At 33.0% G+C, this 22,882-nt stretch overlaps 1 protein-coding gene across 6 annotated transcripts in view; it reads right to left on the minus strand.

Annotated features, from left to right (window-relative positions):
* Nucleotides 1-301: 301 nt before the first annotated feature.
* uzip (beta-pore-forming protein unzipped) overlaps nucleotides 302-22,882 on the minus strand; it is an 86,075-nt gene continuing 63,494 nt past the window's right edge. For all 6 annotated transcript variants that reach the window (XM_070107904.1, XM_036374759.2, XM_036374760.2 and 3 more), the window contains 3 exons: nucleotides 3,152-4,078; nucleotides 2,261-2,610; nucleotides 302-2,205 (listed from right to left, as the gene is read on the minus strand). In XM_070107904.1, the coding sequence (XP_069964005.1) occupies nucleotides 1,783-2,205; nucleotides 2,261-2,610; nucleotides 3,152-3,902 (1,524 nt within the window). In that variant the 5' untranslated portion in view covers nucleotides 3,903-4,078 and the 3' untranslated portion in view covers nucleotides 302-1,782. The remainder of the gene's footprint in view (nucleotides 2,206-2,260; nucleotides 2,611-3,151; nucleotides 4,079-22,882) is intronic.

Consider the following 22,882-nt stretch of genomic DNA (forward strand, 5'->3'; position numbering starts at 1 on the left):
AAAAACGAAAGTATTTGAAATATGATTTTTATAAGTTCCGTTCAGTGTTTTTGAGTCTGTAGAATAAATTTGTGGCAGCAACTGACTATTCAAAACTTAGTTGATTTATGAACATTCGCATATATATATATTTTTTTTTGTATAATTGAAAATTATTTATAATAAAATAAAATTTTTTTTTCATTATATATTTTTTATAATTTGAAATAAAATTTTTTTTTAATTGAAAATTATTTATTATTTTTTTTTTATAGTCCGTAAATAATTTTTTATTTAAATGAAATAAAACTATTTGTGGCAATTAAATTTTTAATAAAATTATCGGTTTATTTGTATAAATTTCATAAATTCAAGGAATGTTGTTGCTTAGTACATTTAATTTAAATATTTTAAAAACAATTACCATATACAGTTATATAAAGCAAATACAGCTTGTCAAATAAATGTTTTGCAAAAAATACTTGTTTTATTGCAGTAAATTAAATATATACATACACACAAAGCAAATGTAGCGCTTTAAAAATAATTTTTTTGCAGCAATCGAATATATTTAAATGAAAATATTATTTTTTTTTTTTTGTATATTATAATAACTGTTAAATTGTTTTGCTTGCCTTTACTTTATTACTACTATGTATATATGTATATGTAAGTGTGTGTATAATGTACAGTAATAATACAGTAATATAACTTAGCGCTAATTTCGTAAATAAATACAAATACACTATCCACTTGCTGATGCAGACGCTGCTCATCATTTTCCCTATATATGTATTTATTACCGTTATTTATTTATTTTTAGCCTATCCAAACCGTCGACGAAATTGAAAATTTTCAAAACTACCTTATGCGCTCTTGCTGCTTTTTTATTTATTATTTATTAATTACTGTTTTTTGTTTTTGTTTTTCTTTTTTTGCTTTTTGGTATTTCTATTACGTTATTTACTGGCTCGCTTGGTTTTGTAACTCTCATTTCATTTACTTGCTGCTTTTCTGATTTTCCTTTAATTTTATTACTTATCTCATTATCATCGCTTTTACATTTGCCTTTTCCTCTTGTTTGCTCGCATTTACTGGCGCTACACAATTTGCAGACGGTTAAAACAGGTACAACAACAACTAAACACTAAACGCTAAAATCTATGCTTAATTCAATTTATGCCCAACGCATTGTGTTTTCCTATTATATTTTCATATTTCTCTTTAACTTTGGCTCACACAGTTTTTTTATTTTATTTCCTTGTGAGCTTTTAACATGCGCTTTCTATTTTCTCTTTACTTATCGTTTATTATTTATCTTTCTTGCTATAATATAATATTATTTTTCTTATAAATTTCATATTTTATTGTTTTTCCTGCTCTTTGCATTATTCTTATTGTTTCGCTTGACTCTCAAAATTTTTGATTTTGATGCTTGAAATATTTCCTCGCACACCAAATACATATACAAAGCCAAAACAACAAAAACTAGGTGGCAAGAACAATAAAAAAGAGTTTAAAATTACAATACAAGCTTACGAAGCATAAACTAAAACTTATCGATAGAGAGAGAGAGAGAGGAAGTGAGTGAGTGAGAGAAAAAGCTAGGAAGAGTAAGCGAAAACTAAACAGCTGCGCGCTCGCTAACTGTAAGCGCGCTAACGCTGGCAACTCATATGCAACATGCTATTTTAAATCACTTAAGCCTAGAACGCCACGCTTATAAAGCTCCGCCACGCCCCAACCATCAAACCAGCTGCCAACGCACCGCCAGCCACCGCTACAGGCGCTTCAGCAGTCGCTCTAAACGCCACGCAGCGCCTGCCGGCCCCACAACGTCACCGTACACAGCGCTGTGATCAGCGCATACATTTGTTGTTGTAATGGCTGTCCACCGCCTGTTACCGCTATGCCAGCCAATGTGGGCTTTTGCTGTTCAGCAGCCAAATTCTCGGGTACATCGCTGTGTATTTCATTGCTCAGCGGTGAATCGTGCAGCGATTTCTCTAACGAGTCGGGACCCGAGTGTGTTTCACCGATATTCTTCACTTGTACCACAGGCGGTTCGTGCATGGGCACGGGTTCGTGACTGGTGGTTGTGGGGTTTGTGGTGGTGGAAGTGGATGTAGTTGAGGTGGTGGTTGTGGTGGGCACAAAGGTGCCATTCTCAATCCAATAGACTGGACTGAATTCGAGCTTAACATCCTTCAAGTAGCTCTTGCGCACCTGAAAGTATGTGAAGTTAATGTAAACGTACTTAAACCGTGCTTCAACTACTCACCTCCGCTGAGATCTTGCGTGACACGCTGTCCTCAATGCCATAATAGAAGGCGTAGAGCTTGGCGGAGTAGGGCGCTTCCAGCGTCACATAATTACCCTTAAGCGTGACATTCAATGCTGTGCCGGGCCAGAGTTTCGTATGCACTGATTTGGTTTCGGAGCGTTTCTCCACATACTTCAAACCCCACTTGACTTCTACGGGCACTTTGACATCTTTCTCATAGACTTTGGTGGGCAAACCGCGTGCCACGCCCTCATGTGAACCCCAGTATTGTATATAGTCGAATTCGTATGTCATCACGGACTCTACCAGTATGTACATATCACCACGATTGGCCAAAACGCTGGAGGCTAAAATTATGTAAGAGTAATGAGAAATAATTAGTTTCAACTTCTTAAAATACTTTATGAGTATTGCCGAAAACCTTTCCTAATGGATCACGAAAGATTTTTAGTACGTTAAACTCGAAAGCCTATAAAAAGTGCAAAATTTTCATAGCTTTGCTTACAGATACCGGAAATGAGATGTGGAAAAAATGAAAAAAAAAATTTCGAGGAGCCAGTTTTAGGAAGGACTCAACCCAGTAGTATCGTAAATCCCGCTGCCTTGAGAACATATGTAAGCAGATATCAAGTTCATTGACAAAGCTAGAACACTCAAAACAGGGAGAGTTAGAAGAAATTAAGGACAACTACTAATTAATTAAGCGTTAAGAATCATGTGGTCATCAAGGTATGTTCGAATAAAATATTAGAGTTAACCGTTCTTATAACTGGACAATGGTTGCAGGTTTAACAACAGCTCTGCGCGATTTCCAATTTCAATAAGTTAAGAAAACGAAGTAAACTTCCTAGTTTCTCCCACTCTAACATTTAACATCCCACAACGTACCCAAATCGGTGATATTCTCGCGCTTATCCAAACGTATGTTGTCCAATTTGATGTCTTTCAACTCATAACGGAACGGCTCAGTCTCCACCAACACCTCACCTTCATCATAGTCCTTGTCACGACCATTCTCAATCACCTTGATTTTACCCAAACCCAATGGATCCAAACGACCTAAATTGTAGTCCGCACCCCAATGTTCAGTGCCGCTCTCACCGCTTGCTGGTGCCTTATGCCGCCCGATATAGTCATCCTCACCGATACGTATGGCGCCGATGGGTATACCAGCATTAAATTTACGCCAATGCTTCCACATAATCTTGCCGAGATGTCCCTTATTCACCAGCACATCGAACTGTTCGTACTTGCCGTGCTTGTAATGCGCTGCGGCACAGACATGCGACTGCAATATCTTCTCCGTGTGGCCGCTGGTGGTGATGCCCTCGATGGTCACGCGACACACATAAATCGGATAGTGTTCGTCCTCGGTTATGTACTTGCCACCCTCGACCGCATACTGCAGCTGTTTCGTATCCTTGGGGTCATATGTCTCCCAGACCAGTGTGCTGGAGGTGACCAATTGGCCAAGCTGTGTGGAAGCGTTTGTGTAGGTAAGCACCGGATGTACCGAGGCGCTGGTGGGTGCAATCAAATGCAACAACAGTATTGTGACTGCTAGCAGTAGTGTGTAGCAGTGTTGCATTTTGTGTTTCGGTTGTAGTTGTTGTCTTTCTTTGCTATTTGTTAACATCATGAGGAGTCCTTTCGCCGTGTTTCTGTGTGTATGTATGTATGTTTGTGCTACTCAAGTACTCAAGTAGTGCTGATTATTCTTGAGCGGAAGTTGATAGGACAAATTCAATTTAGTTCACTATATTGTTGTTGTTGCTTGTATGCTATGCTTTTGATTGATTGCTTGATTGTTGAAAGCTATAATGGGAAGCAGAAGAAGATAGGGAAAAGTGGTTAATAGTGTCATGGAAGAAAAGGATTCGTTAAGTGTTGTAGTATATACAATATGAGTTCAGATATGTATATACAATATATATAAATATATATATTTGTGTATATGGTATATGTGGAATTCATAAAACTATATTCTGCTTACGTACATGCCCCCCTACATACACCATATGGGTACTGGTCACTTAAGGACAACCATAGAAATGCTTTCGTTACACTAATGTATAACGATTTTTTATCCCTTTCGCTTAATTGATTTTATTCTACATCATTTGGTTAGTAACCGATACAGCAATTAGAAAAAAAATATAATATATACATACGTATATGTAGCATATCAATTACGAGAGAGCTTTATTTCTCACAGAAAGTGGGGGTATTCTCGTGTAGAATTTCAAGAATTTCTTGCATTACTTTGAAGTCTCCTGACTACTACCTTAACTTATTAGCAGCCAATAGAAGCTGCTATACAAGTTTTAAAAGTTCATAAAGCTCAGAAAATAAGTTATCTCATGCATATATCAAAATAAATTCTGCCCAACAGCTGCTTAAATTTCGACACATCCGACTTTCGGCTTTGCCTCACTTTGAAAGGATACATTGTGCAATTTGAGAGATTATTATCTGTGCAAACGCCACAAAAGCACTGTACACTACACTTTCGTCACAATAACTCAACAGAAGTTGTAATTGTGTGCAGTGTAGCATTGTAGTGCTTCTTCTTCTTCTACTTCCTGCGCATCTTTGTAATTGGAACATAGCTATGAATACTTAAGCCAGTAAAGAGAGTTTGAGTGAGGCATTGTTGGAGTACACAAAGCCCTTGCTAGTTGCTAGCGATAAATTACATTTAAGTAAAGGCAAATAGCACAAAAGGATCAGAGATGTGAGGCTGCGTAAGAGGGTGTGAGATAGTGAAGCCATATGAAATCCGAAAAGCATTGTAATTTCCGCTACAATCGAATAAATGGAGTAAAGTGGAGTAATATTGAGAGTAGCTAGCGTTGTTAAATGATTTCTTTTTTGTTATTAAACTATTCAATATATTTAAAGGTATGATATGTAGGTATATATAGTTATATACAATATATATATTTTTGTGTGACAAGTTTATGGTCAGCTACTATTTATGGCACCACAAGCAATAGAATGAAGTGCTTACGAAGCTATTTTTATGAAAGCATATAGTACGAGCATTGTCGCTATTTATTACAGCTACAGTTGTAAATATATATAAACATATATATGCATGTATGTTTGCATATATGTGTGTATAAAATTTCTATTGGCGTCTAGGTGTCATATTGTTGAGCTTTCTGTCATTGTTGGCCAGTCAAGTCTGGGAGCTGGTCAATCAAGCCATAGCCATTGATCATTAGTTGCGTCAATGTCAGACAAATCCCCAGGAAGGTGTTATGCCATATGCTAACACATACATCTAGCATATACATCTAACACATACATCTAGCACATACATCTAACACATACATCCACATAAATATATCTACTCATATGGAGACAATACGACAATACATTGTATAGAGTAACGATTTCAATGGCACCCACCTGTGCTATACAAATATGAGCTTATTTTTATACATATATAGCAGACAAATATAGTACACACTTTCATATACATGTGTATATACATATATACTATATACGTATTATGTATGCATTTTGGATACAATATGTCATACGATAGCCAGCCATTTGTTAAGGCGACGAGGCGCTTAATGGACTTCATTAATAAAGTAACTTACATATGTATATGGTACATGTAGATATGTGTATATACAAATATGTACATTTACATAGCCACAGTATATAAAAGCTGGTAGGCAAATAGTTTCCAATGGCTGTTGGGAGCAACTTTGTCAGGCAATCTACACATACACATATCCAAACAAATTTCAACACATTTTCAACAAAGTCGATTTTAAATACCGGAACTTGCTCACACAACGAAACGCCTACCAAAACACCAAAAAAAAAACAACAAAAAACCAAAACCAACTATTAAACTTATCAAGCAACACACTAGCTCGAGCCTCTCGAGTATTTGAAGCGTTTTAATGTGTTCATTAGACGCCGGCGCCATTGTTTATCAGCTGGTTTTCATGTCCGGTGTCCCTCAGCAAGCATTCACACACATACATATATGCGTATGTGTAACCACTACATGCCCACAGCGCTGAAATGTACAAAATGATTGTGTGACATGCAACATGCGTTCAAACAACAACAACAAAAAATCAACTAACAAAACTTCATCACATGACATGCCAACGCTACAAATTGAATTGTTGGACGAGAAAGTCAGTCAGATATTCCTGCAATGACAGACCAAGTGCTGGCGTAGATATTTTTGAATGAAACCTCCCGATAGCGCATTGACGAGTGTAAATTTGCACAATTGCATAAAGTGTATTGATTTTCACTAGTAAAAAACGGACCAGGCTTGGAGTAAACCAAAAGGTACACTTATATTTTACGGCAGAAAGCTTTTAATGGTTTTTGGGAGCTACCGTTGGTGAAGAGAAGCGAAAATGTGTGTTTTTGCCTTACTCATTTATATTTATGCTGGACCTTTAGATTATATCAGCTATTTTTAAAGTGCGCTAATAAATTGTTGCGTTTTAACGCATTTTTATTGCCAACGATGATTTTTTAGTCTTTTACACAGATCAATAATCATATTCCTTTAACAGAAAGTGACAGATCTTCGATAGAAAAATATCAAGTCTACTAAATAACTCATAAAGATGTATACCTCGACTAACTTAAACAATAAGGATTTTTATATAAACTACTGGACTATTGGAAGAAAAGAAAAACTAGTTTCAACAAAAAGTTCACATTTGTAGTTTTACATACAATACATATATGTATGTAGATTTCTTCTTAGAACGAACCTAACCTAAATATACTAGTCGCTTAATGTATTAAATTGTACTTCTTAAAATCAAAACTACTGCCTCGTGCTGCAGGGTTCGTACGCCTACTCGCACAAGTACACTCGTATGCCTGCTTCGGTGCGTTTGAGTGAACAAACTCAATTATGTCTAATGCGGAAATAAGTGTGTATATACTATACTCTTATATGTGTTTTAGGTGATTGCGCAGGGCAAAGGGTGTCAGTATTAACAAAGGAGTAAAATTTCGTAGTAAACATTGCTGACTGAGCGTCATTAATTTGTTTGTTTAAGGACTAAGGCGCCAGTGGATAGCCAGACAGTTAGCTAGTAAAAACCTACACTGAGAGATTTTTTTATAATACCCTGCATAGTCCCTCAGTTTGCGAGATATCGTTTTGGAATTTTGCACACACTTTTTTCACGCCAAGAAACTGATTATTTGTCGGAAGCGCCGGTATTGTACTACTATATTGCATAGCTGCCATACAAACTGGCCTGTCAAAATTAAGTCATTGTATGTAAAACTTGTTTATATTCACGAAATTAGACACGTATTATTGTCAAAAATATCGGTATGATCTTTGCGCATATTATTTAGTTTGGATCACTATAGCATATAGCTGCCATACAAACTCACCGACCTCAATCAAGTTCTTATAGTGAAATATTTTTGATTAGACAATATAACTTCATGAAATTTGACATGGATTACTTAGCAAGACAACGCTATAATATTCGAACATATAGTTCACAACGGACCACTATATAATATAGCATACGAACTGACTTATTAAAATAAAAATAAAGATATTTTTGTACCCTTTTAAGTTATATAGATTCGTTGCAGTCGAATTTAACTTTTTTTTATTAAGTCCACATTTTTTTTCAGTGTGTTGTTGGTATTCGGTAGAGTGCGGAACTTTGCGTGTTACTTGCTTCTTTGCGACACTACAATAATCGTATTGACAGTATTATGATGGTTTTAAATTGCATTGCTTATGTGTTTGTTTGTTTGCTAAAGGAATTTCTGGAAAATGAGATGTTCCAACTTTTTAATGGCAGAATGCTGACGTTGCAACTAAAGCAACTCAAATCTCACTGAATGTTTTTATGAAAGCGCATTCAAGAGTTTTAAGTTAGCTCTTTAGAGATTGCAAAAACATAATTTTTACATAGAATAATAAGTAAATCGAATATTTTTCAGTAAATAAAAATTTTTTAAATAAAAATTGAAGCGTAATTTGATGAACTGTTTCGCTTCATTTTTCATAAAAAAAAAAAAAAAAATTGTTCAAATAATCATGTTTTATGTTAGCCGATTGTTAATTAAGTGGTGACGAGTTTATGTTGCTAATCACAATTAATAATTTTTTTCATTATAAAATTGCATATCTGGATAAAGATCGCCTCCACAAAAGTTATGTTTACGTCTGAACTCTAAATTGGTTGCTAAAAATAACTTCAAAGTTGCAGCGCCATAAATGAAAAATTAAAACAATTACAACAACTACTACATGCATGTAAATGCTAATTATGTTCTTAAGACAGTTTCAGTTAATTGTGGTGTATTTGAAATTCAACGCAGGGCCTTGTATGCAGCTCATTTATAAATGACTTAATTCATTATAGCAAAAATAAAAAACAAAATTTCAGAAAAACGTTTATATTAATTCAGCTTTACGGGTGAGAAGTTAGTGGATCTGAAGAAAGCGAATAAGTAGTTATAAATATTTTACGGCGTTCGAAAAAATATTTTTCTACTGAATTTGGTTACTCCGACCGACTACCAGAATCTGTTAGCCTTTTTCGGGTAGGTATATGGTATATAAATAACAATGGGTTTTAATATCTTTTTCGACACTTAAGGTGCATACTTAGTGTGACAGCCTAAAAAGGACGATTTTTGGAAATAAAAAACAACTACTGGACACACAGACAGGCTAAAATAGTAAATTATTATTTTCTAGTTAGATATTTATAATTGAAGATCTATGGCATCTCAAAAGTCAGCGTTCTGATAACTTTTCGAAAGCTTAAGGATAATTTTTTTGAATTATATTTTTTTGTTTTAGAGATGTACTTAAAACTTTTAAGAATACACATTAAAATTTTTGTAAAAAAAACTTAAATATTTTTCGAGTTTAAAAAAAAATTCTCTGCTAGAAAATATAAGATCTACGGTCTTAAAAAAATATCTACGGTCTTAAAAAAAGATCAACGGTCTTAAAAAAAGATCTACGGTCTAAAAAAAAGATCTTTAGTCCTCAAAAAATATCTACGGTCGAAAAACATTCAAAATTGAGAAAATGTTGAAGTTTTAAAAAAAATTTAATTTTACAAAAAATTTTGATCGTTTTTAGGCTCCTAAAATTCAATTTTCGTTCAGTTCAAACAACAGGTTGTTCACCGCGCAATGGCTCAAGTAGATTTGAAAAATGCAGTTTTGAGAAAATGCGTTTGAAGATAAACTGATGGATGTGATTGAACTGAGCGGCTACACTTAAGAAGGCTATAACTCAAAAACTAGTGGAGATATCAATATAAAATTTTTTAATGTTATTTTTAGAAGTGTAATCTAAAGAAATATGCAAATAAATATTTTTTAAAAATTTGGCACTAGGTGTGCTTCTTAAAACTGTTTTAGGCAGTCTATATATAGGTTGGAAGGTATCTTCCGCTTTTTAGCTCTTCATTCAATGCTTTATAAAAAGTGTTACAGTGATCGGATTTAGTTAAAATATGAGCCGTTTTGTTTGATGATCTGTTTCCATCTAGACGGCAGCTTCATAATACCTTCCTCGTAGAAGCCCCCCTCCTTATTTGCGAAGAATTCGGACAGCCACTTTTCACAAGCCTCTTTTGAGTTCAACTTCACACCACCAAGGGCATTCGCCATGGACAGGAGCAGGTGGTAAAACGGTCTAAAAAAAAGATCTTTAGTCCTCAAAAAATATCTACGGTCGAAAAACATTCAAAATTGACAAAATGTTGAAGTTGTAAAAAAAATTTAATTTTACAAAAAATTTTGATCGTTTTTAGGCTCCTAAAATTCAATTTTCGTTCAGTTCAAACAACAGGTTTTTCACCGCGCAATGGCTCAAGCAGATTTGAAAAATGCAGTTTTGAGAAAATGAGTTTAAAGATAAACTGATGGAGATGATTGAACTGAGCGGTTACACTTTAGAAGGCTGTAACTCAAAAACTAGTGAAGATATCAATATCAATTTTGTTGTTGTTATTTTTAGAGGTGTAATCTAAAGAAATATGATAATAAAAGAGTTTTTAAAAATTTGGCACTAGGTGTGCTTCTTAAAACTATTTTAGGCAGTCTATATATTATATATGATAGATTTTTTTAAATAAAACGGTAGACTTTTTCCACCCAGAATTGAGAAAAAGCACCATAAGTGTGAGAAAAAAGTATACTTCAACTTTTATTTGTCAACAGTTGGTCTATTCTTGTAGTCAATATTTGGAATATCTCTCTCTTCGACCTCATATATAACACCACAGGAGAGTCAAATGAATTGAACTACATATAAAGCTGAAAATATTGAATTTTCCAAATAAAATTTTCCAAAACCAGCGATTAAATTACATTTCTCTCAAGACCTAAAAATCTTTAAAAACAGGCTGTATTACATAAAAAAGTAGTCGACCATGCGAAGTAAATAACCGAATAGGCTTGTTGCACTTGTGAACCCCAAAAAAGTTGTTGCAAGTTGTAGAAAACGGCAAGCCAGTAGCAGCACAGAAATATTAACCGAAAATAATCAACATAAATTATAAAAGCAGTTAAATTCCACACACACACAGCTACACTTACATTTACACTTACACATACACAGCAAGTTGCAAGTAATGTCGCCTGCCCCAAACTTGTGCACGCGCATAGCCTGAGAAACTAATGTGCTGGATATACCCACAATAAAATTACAATAATAATAATAAAAAAAGGAACGAAAATAACAACAAAGCGGCAAATGTGTTGCATGTGCCTCACGAGCGATGCGGCAGCGATTGCAAAATGCACGAGATTTTCCACAGCGGATAACGGCAGTGCAGCAAATAGACGTTATAAATTTCGATGCGCAGCTGTATGCGTGTGGGTGTGTATGTGTGTGTATAGTGAAGTGTACAGTATTTGCTGGCTGGCAGCGTTTGGTCATAACCACGAATCAACGATGAGGGTCACAGTTCAATGGAGCTCAATTAAATGCGAGTTTGCAGCGGGCGATGCAACAGTGGCAGCAACAGCTGGCGCAGTGGCAGTGGTGGCAGCGATGCACAAAAAGTATGCAGAAGCGGTCGTTTTTGTTGTAGCAGCATATTTAACACTGTTATTGTTGTTTTGGTTATAGTTGCAGCATACTGTTATTATTGTTTTGTTGCCATTATTAATATTACTGTACATTTTCATGATTGTTGTTGCTGTTATTAACACTATAATATATTGTATTGTACACATTTTTGTACATGAGTACATATGTACATACATATGTGCGTACGTATGTGGCATTCCGCCCACAGACCTTTCACTCGGTCGCACTGTGCTCATAAATCTTGACACTCCTCCAGGGTGCCAGGGCATCACTTGACTGCCCGTTGCATGATAAATGCAATATACTACGCTTTGAGGCGTATATAATATGTATCTATATATATTAGGGTGTGCCAAAAAAAATTTATTATTTTATTATTTTAATTTTTTTAGCGTGAAAATATCGTCTGAAATGCCGAGAAAAAACTGAAAATGTTTGAACTCTTTATATTAATATTAACAGGTGGCGCCTATCAAAAGATATTCGAGGTTACATTCAAACCTTGAATCATAAAATATAATTTTTGCAATTTTTTATATTTTTACGCAAAATTTTTGCCTCAAAATCGTAAAATATCTTATGTATCGCATATAACTGTCATATAAACTGCACAATCGGAATAGAGTGCTTGCATGGAAAACTTGTTTATTTGTGAAGGATATAATAGCTTCGGTACAGTCAAAGTTTACGTTTTTTTTTTGGTCTTTTCGTCATTTCGGACGATATTTTCACGGTATCTAAAGAAAAAAAAATTAGGGGTTTTTAGACCCACCCTAATAAATCTACTTACGAGTATATGTATGTGTGTATATATAGTATGTAGACTTTTGAGTGATACCATAGTGCATTTGAAATATTAAACTTTATAATGCTGTGTAAATATCACGAGAGTTACTATAGGTACATATGTATATGTGTATGCTTGTGTGTATGTATGCATATCTTGTGATTTAATGCTCTTGTGGTTGGAAATGAAAATACACACACACAAGCGTATAAATTTATATACACGTATGTATATAAATATGTGTGTATATATGGTTGTAAGTGCTGTTGCAATAAATCATTTCTAATTTTTCTCAGCTGTTAATTGCTATTACACAGTTTAAATCTGGCTTAATTAAACAATTACATTTTATTTGCAATTTTGTTTAAATGTAATCTAAATTTAATGAATATAAATTGGTAACAATCAATTATTTACAGTTAATTTGTTTTTTTTTTATTAGAAAATATCAGTGTGGTTTTACAAATTAAAGGGTTAAAACTATAAAACTGATTTCAAACTCGGTTGTAGCACATAATAGTTTTTTACAGTAGCTTAATAAATTAAATTAAATAAAAACCCATAATATATATTAAATTGTATAAAATTGAATAAAGCTATGCAAAAAAAAACTATTCATGTTAATAAGTGTAAAAAAAAATGAATTGCGCATATATAAAAATAAAAAACTTCAAAGCTTATATACAATGATAAAAAAAAAAATTTTTTGAATAAATAGAAATTACGAAATACTTTGTATTAATTTAGCAAATTTTTTTAAAAAAAGCTTTTTACAATTAAAAAAAATTGTTAAAAAATTTTAATATTATTATTTCAATTATTTAAAAAAAAATTAATTTAAAAATTTTGTATTTCAATAAATAAGCATTTTTTAAGCAGCATTTCATTTGATTTACACTATATACACATACATACATACATATGTAAATGCAAACAGTTGAGTATGCCTCTTCTACTGCGATGCTTCAGATACTAGCTTATCCTAAAATGAAGTTTACATATTTTTTTCACAAACAATACTACGACAAATAAATTTCTCTATAATACACGTTAATTAATGATTTTTTATGCTTTCCGGTATCCCCCTCCAGACACCCTGTTACATGCAAAACTCCAGTGTTGAAGTTCATTGATAATTCACCAGCATTGCATTGTTGCATGTATTTATTTATAAATATAATATTGTTGCTGCCGCTTTATTGGGTCGCTTAAATTTCCTGCTGCTCTCCCCCCTCAAACACACATTTTCTCATCACTTATTGAATTTACTCGCTATAAATCGCTCCAGCAGAAATTTCGGATGTTGACTTTATGACTTTGACAGCATATAGGGTCAACAACGGCAAATTGGTCAAGTGACTGCAATGCATACCCGCATATAAATAACTACAAATGTACACATATATATATACACACATAAAAATGCATAAATGTGATATTTTGTATGCATTCAAAGCCCATAAGTATTATATGGATATGCGCTCATAAATATGTGCTTATGTGCGGCTTTCTTGCTCCGTGTGTGTGTGTGTGTAAGTTTTATTATTGGTATTTCTGTATCTATATACATATAAGAGCCGGCATTTAATACATATGTTAAGTGACACATTTGTGTAAATAAATAAAAATATATAAAAAGTGTAATTGCCGCTATAGACGCCTGATTGTGCGCGCCTATTAGTATATTTATTTGTATGTGTATATAAATATTTATTTTTTTTAACTTTCCTAGTTCACTGACCTTAAATACCGTAATTATATGACAAACTTATGTAATTAACTCCCCATTTTACGCGCTTAAATGGTGAAATGCTTTTAGTGTTCATCGCCATAACAGATTTTTTCCTAGGAGCGTAAAGTACAAGGTTTTTTTATTTGTTTTTTTTTTTTTTTTGTTAAAAAGGAAACTGGGAAACCATTTTATGCGGCTTCCAGTAGAAAAAAATCAACTTATAGTTTTGAGAGTATATTTAATAGCCGAATGAAAAAAGTTTCTTCACTTGAAACAAATTTTCATATCCTGTCAACAGCTTTTAGATATTAACTAACAACATTAAAATCTAAGTTCGACTAACTCAACCCAGTTTTGGTTTTTCTAACATAGTTCCAAAACAAGCTAAAATACTTAAAAAAATTATATTACTACTGCCCTTCTTATATACAACTCTACACTATATATTAATTTTTATTATTTTATTTCTCATATTCAGTATTCTGAACTTTTCAACCCAAATTATAATTTTTTGTGAAATAATTTTTATAATATATAATTTTTCAAAGTATACTAAAATATATTTTGAAAAATTTGTAAAAGAAAACACTTTGATTTTATTATTTAGTTTTCAGAAACTTTTTTCAGTATATTATCCAAATAGCTTTTCGCATAAATACATTCAAAAATCTGCACGAAATTTCCCAAAAGATCTTACAAGTCTACCAATTGGTAAAAAAAAAAAATAATATGTTACCTACATTTAGGTGCTCAGTTAATAACACAAGCAAAGACACATACCCCAAGTGGTGATAATTAATTTTCTTAGCTCATCTCAAATATATTGCCAGACTAAAAAATATATTTTATTATTTTGATACATAACCTTCAGCATCGTTGTCAATTAACCACCAATAATCGATATTTATTTACGCAATTTTAAAAAATAATATAATCGTTTAGGTAAACTATTTTTACGAAATAGTTCGAAATTATAATTTTCAGCAATTTTTCTAAGTCGAAAATCTAAAAGAAATCTCCCAAATGACATACAAGTCTATCAATTGCTTAAAACAAAAGAAATTGTTGCCTACATTTAGGTGCTCAGTCAATAATTGTAGCGAAGTGTCCTAAATAAAAGAATAAAAATTTATATTTTTTCCTTGGTGTAACAGGTAGAATATGTTGCCTACATTTAGGTGCTCAGTCAATAATTGTAGCGAAGACATATACCTAAAATGTTGATAATTAAATTTTTTCCTGCTGTAATGTGAATATCATGATTACGATACAAATATAGCGTGAAAAAGAGAAGTTTTAAAATATTTTCAATCAGCTGCTTAATGAGCTTTCAAAGAAAAGCTTAGATAGAAAGAGACGCAAAATTTAAGTTACTTTAATATGAATATTACGGAAATAAGAGATCATACTTTTAAAAATTTTCTACGAAAGAAGTATATGAAATAGTATATAGTTATATTAGAAAAGAGTTAAATAGTACACGAATCTTTACGCTTTTAATTTTTTATTGAAACGAATTTAAATTTTTTCATATATAATGTATCATATAGGATTTTTTTTGCAAAAATATATATGCATATATATGATTAATATGCATACGTCAAATTAAAAACCACTCGGAATTTCGTACGCTAACCTGAATTAAAACTAGATGCTCACTTCAGATAACTATTCTATAGAAAGAGCTTACAAAGCAGCTTCATTAAATCGCACAAATCAGCGAAAAATTAAATGTATGCTTGGACAGGGTGTGCTATTAACCCAAACTCTAGTGCCAACTAAATGTCAGCGCGAAAGCAACAAAAAAGGCAAATACTAAAAGAATGTTGAACATAATTTTGGCGCAGCCACCGCGCACCAACCGCCAGCCAAGCCAAAAATAAGAACACTTTCCCAAAAAAAAGTCGCTGCTGGGTGACTTTTACGCGTCTTTCACTGCCAAACAAAAATTTTTTTTTATCAAAAGTTTGGAGTTTTTGCATTGTGTGAGCACGAGTAATTATCATTACAGTTAATCAATTGAATTCTTACAGCGACCGCAGACAAATTGCTTGGCCGACCGCAACACAGACAGACAATGTACGACTAAACGACGACTTAAAGTGCAACACAATTGTCTGCCATACAACTCAGCGCTTGCAACGGCGAACTTGCCCCAGCACCCGCAACGCAAAGTGTTGTAAGAGATTTATCTGCCGCAGCCATTGTTTATCAGTGCCAATCGAAAAATGCAGCAAGAAGCAAACAACAAAAGAAAGTCACGAATTTCGGTTTTGTGTTCTCAACGCAGAGTTGCAACGAACTTTCTTTTTGCAATTTTTCATTCATTTTTTTTTTATTTTTCTGGTTTTCATATTTTAGTTGGCGAATTTCTTGCGGTTCCCATGAGTGCTGCCATTGTATTTTTAGTTATTTATGTGTCGGTATGTATTTTTAGTGCCTCTACGAAGATATGGGTGTGTATGATATTTTTTTTCATACATAAATTGCTCAGTAAATTATGTGTTTACATACTTAATAAGGTTGCCACAATCATTGTATAAAAAGTCATCTGCTTGTTCTCTTGTGTATTGCTGCATTTCCTTCCATTTCATATTTTTATAGAAATTCATGTGGGTGCAGTGGAAACAAAGTTTACATGTGGGCATAAGAGACTATACAGATTTTTTTTTTTTAGTTGTTGTGGACTTCCCAAATGAAAAATGGCGAGGACATTTAAAAAAAAGCAGCAATATTCAAAAGTACTTGCCAGAAGCTATGGAATTGTATTCATTGAGACATGCTCGTAATAAGCATACAGTAATGGACAGAAATATATGAACAGTGCCTGATATGAGGAACTACAACTCAATTCTGTTGAGGTATTTCTATTAAAGGGCACAATTAATGTGACAACCTAATAAAGGTGACTTTTGGGAATTTAAAAAAGAAAAGCACTGCATTCTAAAAAAAATGGATGAAACATTAAAAGAATTCACTACTCGAAGATATTGTCCTATGGTCTAAAAATAAATCAAAAATTGACAAAAGTTTGCCGTTTTAAAACAAGTTGAATTAACCCAAAATTTTAGTCGATTTGGCCTGTCCAAATTCAATTTTTTATAAGATCAAAAAACTGGTACGTCGTTATATGCATTCAAAATTTTTTTACGTTATTTTTTAAGGTATATACTATGGAAATATGAAAAAAGAATCGAATTCTTGTTTTTTTTTTATTTCCCACTAGCTGTAACCCTTTAATTTATTTTGAATTTGGGTCTGCTCATATCTCAAAATTCAGAAAATATCCTAAATATTCAAAATATTTTTCCAGTCGATAAAGATCGGTCAGTCTATACCATTATTCAACCCAATATTATTTAAAATCATTAGAGGTTGCTTGTCAAAAAATTGAAGAACCACCAAGCTTGCTGAAAACTTTCAAGAACTGTTCGAAATATTGTTGGAATTAAGTGAAGTCATAGTCGTATTGAGTTGGTTTCATTTCTGTAAAAATTGTAAACATTGTGCATAAATTCTCTAGGCTTTTAATATTTTAACAGTAAAAAAATTTAATAAAGTAACATAACTTTATTACATAAACCTTTTGAGAATTATAAAGCACTAGTGATAATTAACGAAATATTCGCTAAAAGTATATGTATATGTAACGATTTCTTTAAATACACATATAAAGACAAAAAATAATATTTTTCGCCGCAAACAATTGCGTAAAAGCTTAAAAAGAATATATTTTTTTTAGCAAAATCACTAATAAGCTTAATTTCATGCCTGGCGCTGTACTTGTTTACTGTGAGATGCTTGATAACACAAATATCTCACTGGCAACATCTTTCTCAGCAGTTTAACAGACAAATGGTAAGCAGTTAAATCCACGAGACTGACAGTCAGTCAGCCTGACGTTGCTACTTATTCACTTTACTGTTATTTTGGGTTTTCTGATTGCAATAACTGCAATTGCGACTATGTTTCTACGAAATGCCAGCAAATTCAACAACCGTTAATGCTTACAATGCCTTGATGAGAATAAATGCAGTAAAGCATAGTGAGCGTAAGCTATTTTTGTAGACTACTTACGATTTTTGTAAACTCTATGTGCTCATTGCTGTAATTATGTTTCTACTTAGCAGCGCTGTCTCTTTACTGAGCTATTTTTGTGTTAACCATATTCTTCAATTTGCATAATCTTAACTATTTTTCCCACATTATTCGTCACGTACACTTCTACTTTAAATTTTCCGCTTTCCTGTTGACTCAACTTTTCTTTTTTATTTTTTTATACACTTTTCTTTGGTTTTATGGTTGTTTATCGATAGCTCTCTTCTCTAGCAGAAATTCATTTCTCTCCACATACTAATTTAATCAATTAAGTGCTTGTCTGTCCATTCACTTGTGAAAATTATGTCGATTATTCATCGAGTTCTAATATCCGCCTAGGATAAGTGCCAGCGCCAGAATCGGTGCCTTGGGCACGTACATCAGACTACTTCACGTTTCAATTGCGCTACTGTCTTGTTTACTGTCCGAAAAAGGGAAAATGCCACTGTGCTCATAATTGTTCATCAAATAATGAGTTTAGTAGCGAGAATGCTCGTGTACTTATGCTCTTATAATAATTACTTATATTATTAATGAGTTCTATAAAGTGTATTGAGGCTTGCTTTATAAAATAAATTATGATTCAGCTTTTACGAATATAACCTTCGCATTTTTAATTTCGGAATGTTACATTTTTTAGTTTCTATATATTTGTTGAATAAAAAATACTGTGTTCGCCATAGCAATAAGACCTAAGTCATTTTGAAAAGCATAAAACTCGACACTGAGCAACTGCTTGATAGACGTCTTTTTCAAATTCAAGATTTAATATGACTGAAGCTTAAATAGAGAGAAGTAGCCAACTTTTCGAATAATATTGGAAACATTTTAGCATAAAATATTTCAAATAATATTCTTCGGGGTCCCGGAATACCGCAAACGCAGTCCCGAAATTTCGGGATTTTCAGAACAGCGTTTCCTATATGATTGCTATGAAAGGAGTACTCAACTTTTCGAATCCCGAAAATTAGAAATGTAATACAGAGTTGCATATTCCCCATAAATCACCAAAATTCTTTAGAAAAAATGTAGTACAGCAATTTTAAGGGAAAATTCTTTTGAATCCCGAAAATGTGATCCCGAAAGGAGTACCCAACTTTTCGAGTCCCGAAAAATAAATATGTAATACAGAATTGTATATTTTCCATGAATCACAAAAATCAGTTAAACAAATTTTACAATAGTACAAATATTTAAAAAAACAATTCTTCGGAGTCCCAAAATCACAAAATTTTCATAAAAGCGTTTAAGTTAAAATTGCTTTGAAAATCGAAAAAAATTATATTGAAGCAAAGTATTGGCACTTGTTATAAACAAGTAATCGAATTGCTGTACACACTCGTAATAACATACATGGCAAACATATTTTACAGTAATTAATTTCCAACACTGACACATGCGCGTACATACAATTTCGTCTATCAGTGATTTATCAACGTTCAGTAATCTGAGAAACCCATTAATAACAGTTTTTCCACAACCCCTAATCATAGGGAAATGCATTACAAGTCACAAGACGGCAAGCGCAACCAAGCCGGACAACACGAGAAACCGCAATAACAACAAAAATAACAAAAAACGACAGATAACAAAGCACAAGCGCCTTTTAATTAAATTAACAACACTTCCATTTTTGCAATGCTTTCAATTTTTTAATTCTACTTTTTGTGTTGTTTTTGCTTTGTTTGATTTTTGTTGCACTGCAATTTTCATTTAAATACTTTTACATATATGCTTGTATAACAAAAACAATGTAGGCACTCAAAATTGCATTTGCAGCGATTTTATTTTCATTCTTATCGCGATCGACGCCAAAGAGGCGCTTGAGGATTTTCGCCGGCGCTCTGCCCCATTCAACGTGCCGTGTCCAAAGCAATCAATAAATATTTGTTGTTTGTTTTTGTTGTTCTTATAGCACTTTTTGTTAGCTACTGTTTTCAATAGCTGCGAGCAAGCAGTGGCAAATGGTGTTTTTGCTGTTTTTGCCGGCGAACCTTTGTGTGTCAAATAAATTAATTAGACAGCCAATCGGCCGACCAGCTGACCAGGCGAGCCGCCGGCCGGTTTGTTGGCCATTGAGCTGAGGCTGTTCGGTAATGAATTTGCGAATGAAAACAAATGCCACAATTCACGATGCAATGTGACACTGTCGTTTACGTTTGCGCGTTTATAAAATTTGTGTAGCTGTCATTGCTGACATTCTGTTGATATTGCACTCGTGTCATGTGGCAATGCAAATCACGTACGTTCGAAAATGTTTAGTTTTTTTGCATTAAATCAAGAAATTTCGTATAATTTATGTACATTTCGGTTTTTAGAGGTATGCAAATTTTGTGTAAAATGAATGTTAGCGAGGCCATGTCAGGCTGACTTTGAAATTGGCATGAGAAAAAAAATAAATAAATTTCAATATAATATATTGCGAAAAATGTGTATATTAACATATGTGCTTATATAAATAACCTCAAAACTTCATTAGGAGCACATTAAAAACTAATTTCAAACCAAATGCAAACTGTTCCCACTATTAAAACTAGTAGTTCTTTACAAAAGTTTAGCGGATAATCCTTCTGTGCGTCATTATAGCTCTCAAAATTGTTAATTTATAGTTTTTTAACTAATCCCAAAAAAAATTAATCTGTTCCCAATCTAAAAAAATACCTTGAGGTTTTGGAAATAGTATTTCTGATGCACTCTTGAACATTTCAAGTAAAATTTGCAACTAATTCCACTTTAATTTATTTGAAAACAAGAAAAAATAAAAAATCTTAGATTTTCCTCCCTAACCTCTTAAAACCATAAAAGCGTTTTGTTACTAAGTTAAGCGCTTACATTAAGCTGCTCTTAAATATTCAGCGTAGAAACAGTTTTTGGTTTATTTTCACAGTTATTGCAGCTCATTAAAATTCTCAATGGTTGCGCAGCGAAGCTGTTTCTGTTTCACGACAAATCAACTCAGCATAGCAACAACATGTTTTCGCCGCACATTCCACACCATTGAATGTTGCAAGAGTTAAGTAATTACGCGCTGTCATTTAATTAATAAAAAAAAAATAACGGAAAAATATTTGAAAATAAAAACAACATAAAGGCATGAAAAACGCTTACAGAAGACAAATTAAAAAACGAAAGCAAAATAAAAATTTTGAAAAAAAAAAAATTTCAAAATTGCGAGCTATATGTATGGATTTTTGTCGTTGTGTTGGTGCGCTTTTATATGCAATTAACAAGCTTGCAAATTACGGTCGCTCGATAACGAGCACTCAATTGATTTTTACACGCCACTAAACGTGACCAAGTGAGGCACAAAGACAGCCAGACAGTCAGCAACAAAGCGCTAATAAATGCATGCGGATGTTTGCAGCGAGCGTGTTTGATCACTCACATGTATCGCTGTTCAAATCGCTTTTAAGTGCAATGCAATCACGCTGGTCAGTTGCCTTTCGTTACGCATTAAGCCACTGTGGCGAAAATTGCCAGCAATCAAATCACTGTGAGACACTTTGCTTCACACACACACACGCTTAATTAGTGCTAATCGCTACTTAAACTGACACTATGTTGTACAGTGTATCGATTGAGATTTGTTATTTAATTGAGTTCACGCCGGTTAATCATCATGCGTCAAGCCATGAAGGTATCTGAGTTGATTTGCGCTGCAATGCAGTGTCATTGTTGGCAAGTGAATGGTTGGTGCTCGCTTGTGGTATAAGAAATAGCTGGTGTGGTATATAAAAATTATATAAAATCGTTTGCTGAAGTCACATACATGGCAGTTGCTTGAAAAGCTGCACACAATTTTCAAATATAAACTGTCGTTTGTCTTCCTACGGCGCAAATTTGAGGTTTTCAAATCAGTGGTTGCATACTTCAGGGCGTAAAAACCGAGTATTTGACTTATTGTGTTACGAAAAACGTTAATATTGAAGATAAAGCAGTTTAAACAATTACTATTGGGAAATGTACTCTAATTAGTATAACTGAAATTTTAACGACATATTTTTTATATACCTACTTTTTTTGTTCGCTTCAAAACGAAGTTTCACAAAGTAAAAACACTGGAAAATTAAAATAACACGCATAATTAGCAAAATAGTATATTTCTTGGTTCTTACATGAAAAATTGTGCAACGATTGATGATTAAAAACTGTTCCCACCAAATGACAAAACTGTTCCCAACTTTAAAAAGTTTTCACTTTGGTTTCAATAACTTAAATATTCTCAGTTTTAAAAAAACTGTTGCCAGCCACACACACACTTCAGTATAATCATAAATAGTGTAAATTAATTTTAAATTTTTTTTACATAGAAATTTTCAAAGATAGTAATAATTAAAAACTATTTTCAGGTTTCAGGTCAAAGTTCCTCTTCATAAAAATTTCTATTTGGCCTTTCAAACCAAAAAAACCGCCTTTTTGCCAAGCGCAAGCCGCTTACAACAGTTAATTGCTTACATTAAGCTGCTCTTCTAAAATCTGTTTTAACGATCTATTTAACAAATTTTCTATGATTTTCAAAATTTCACATTTTGTACAATTTATGTTTTATATTATACAAGTATCTAATAAAATGTTCATTTATAAAATTATATTTCTTCAAGAATTTTGTAGGAAATTATATGACAAAAATGCCGCTAGAGTAAATAAACCCTCTGATGACCACGTTGATGTGTCTTTTGGACGCATTTTGCAAGAAATTTAAAAATAGCTATGTAATCAAAAAATATTATGAAGTTTAAAAAAAAATATTATTTCAATTTTTAATATAAATACATAACTCTACATATGTTTGTATGTGCGTCACTTAGTGTCATTAATTCATATCATTTATATATACTGAAAAATTTATATAGACTGAAGTCTAACCCATTTCAGCTCTGCCCCTGTTCATTTATACATTGGTCAGACCAGCCA

This window comes from Bactrocera oleae, chromosome 4 (genome assembly GCF_042242935.1).
Source record: "Bactrocera oleae isolate idBacOlea1 chromosome 4, idBacOlea1, whole genome shotgun sequence".
Classification (NCBI taxonomy): Eukaryota; Metazoa; Arthropoda; class Insecta; order Diptera; family Tephritidae; genus Bactrocera; species Bactrocera oleae.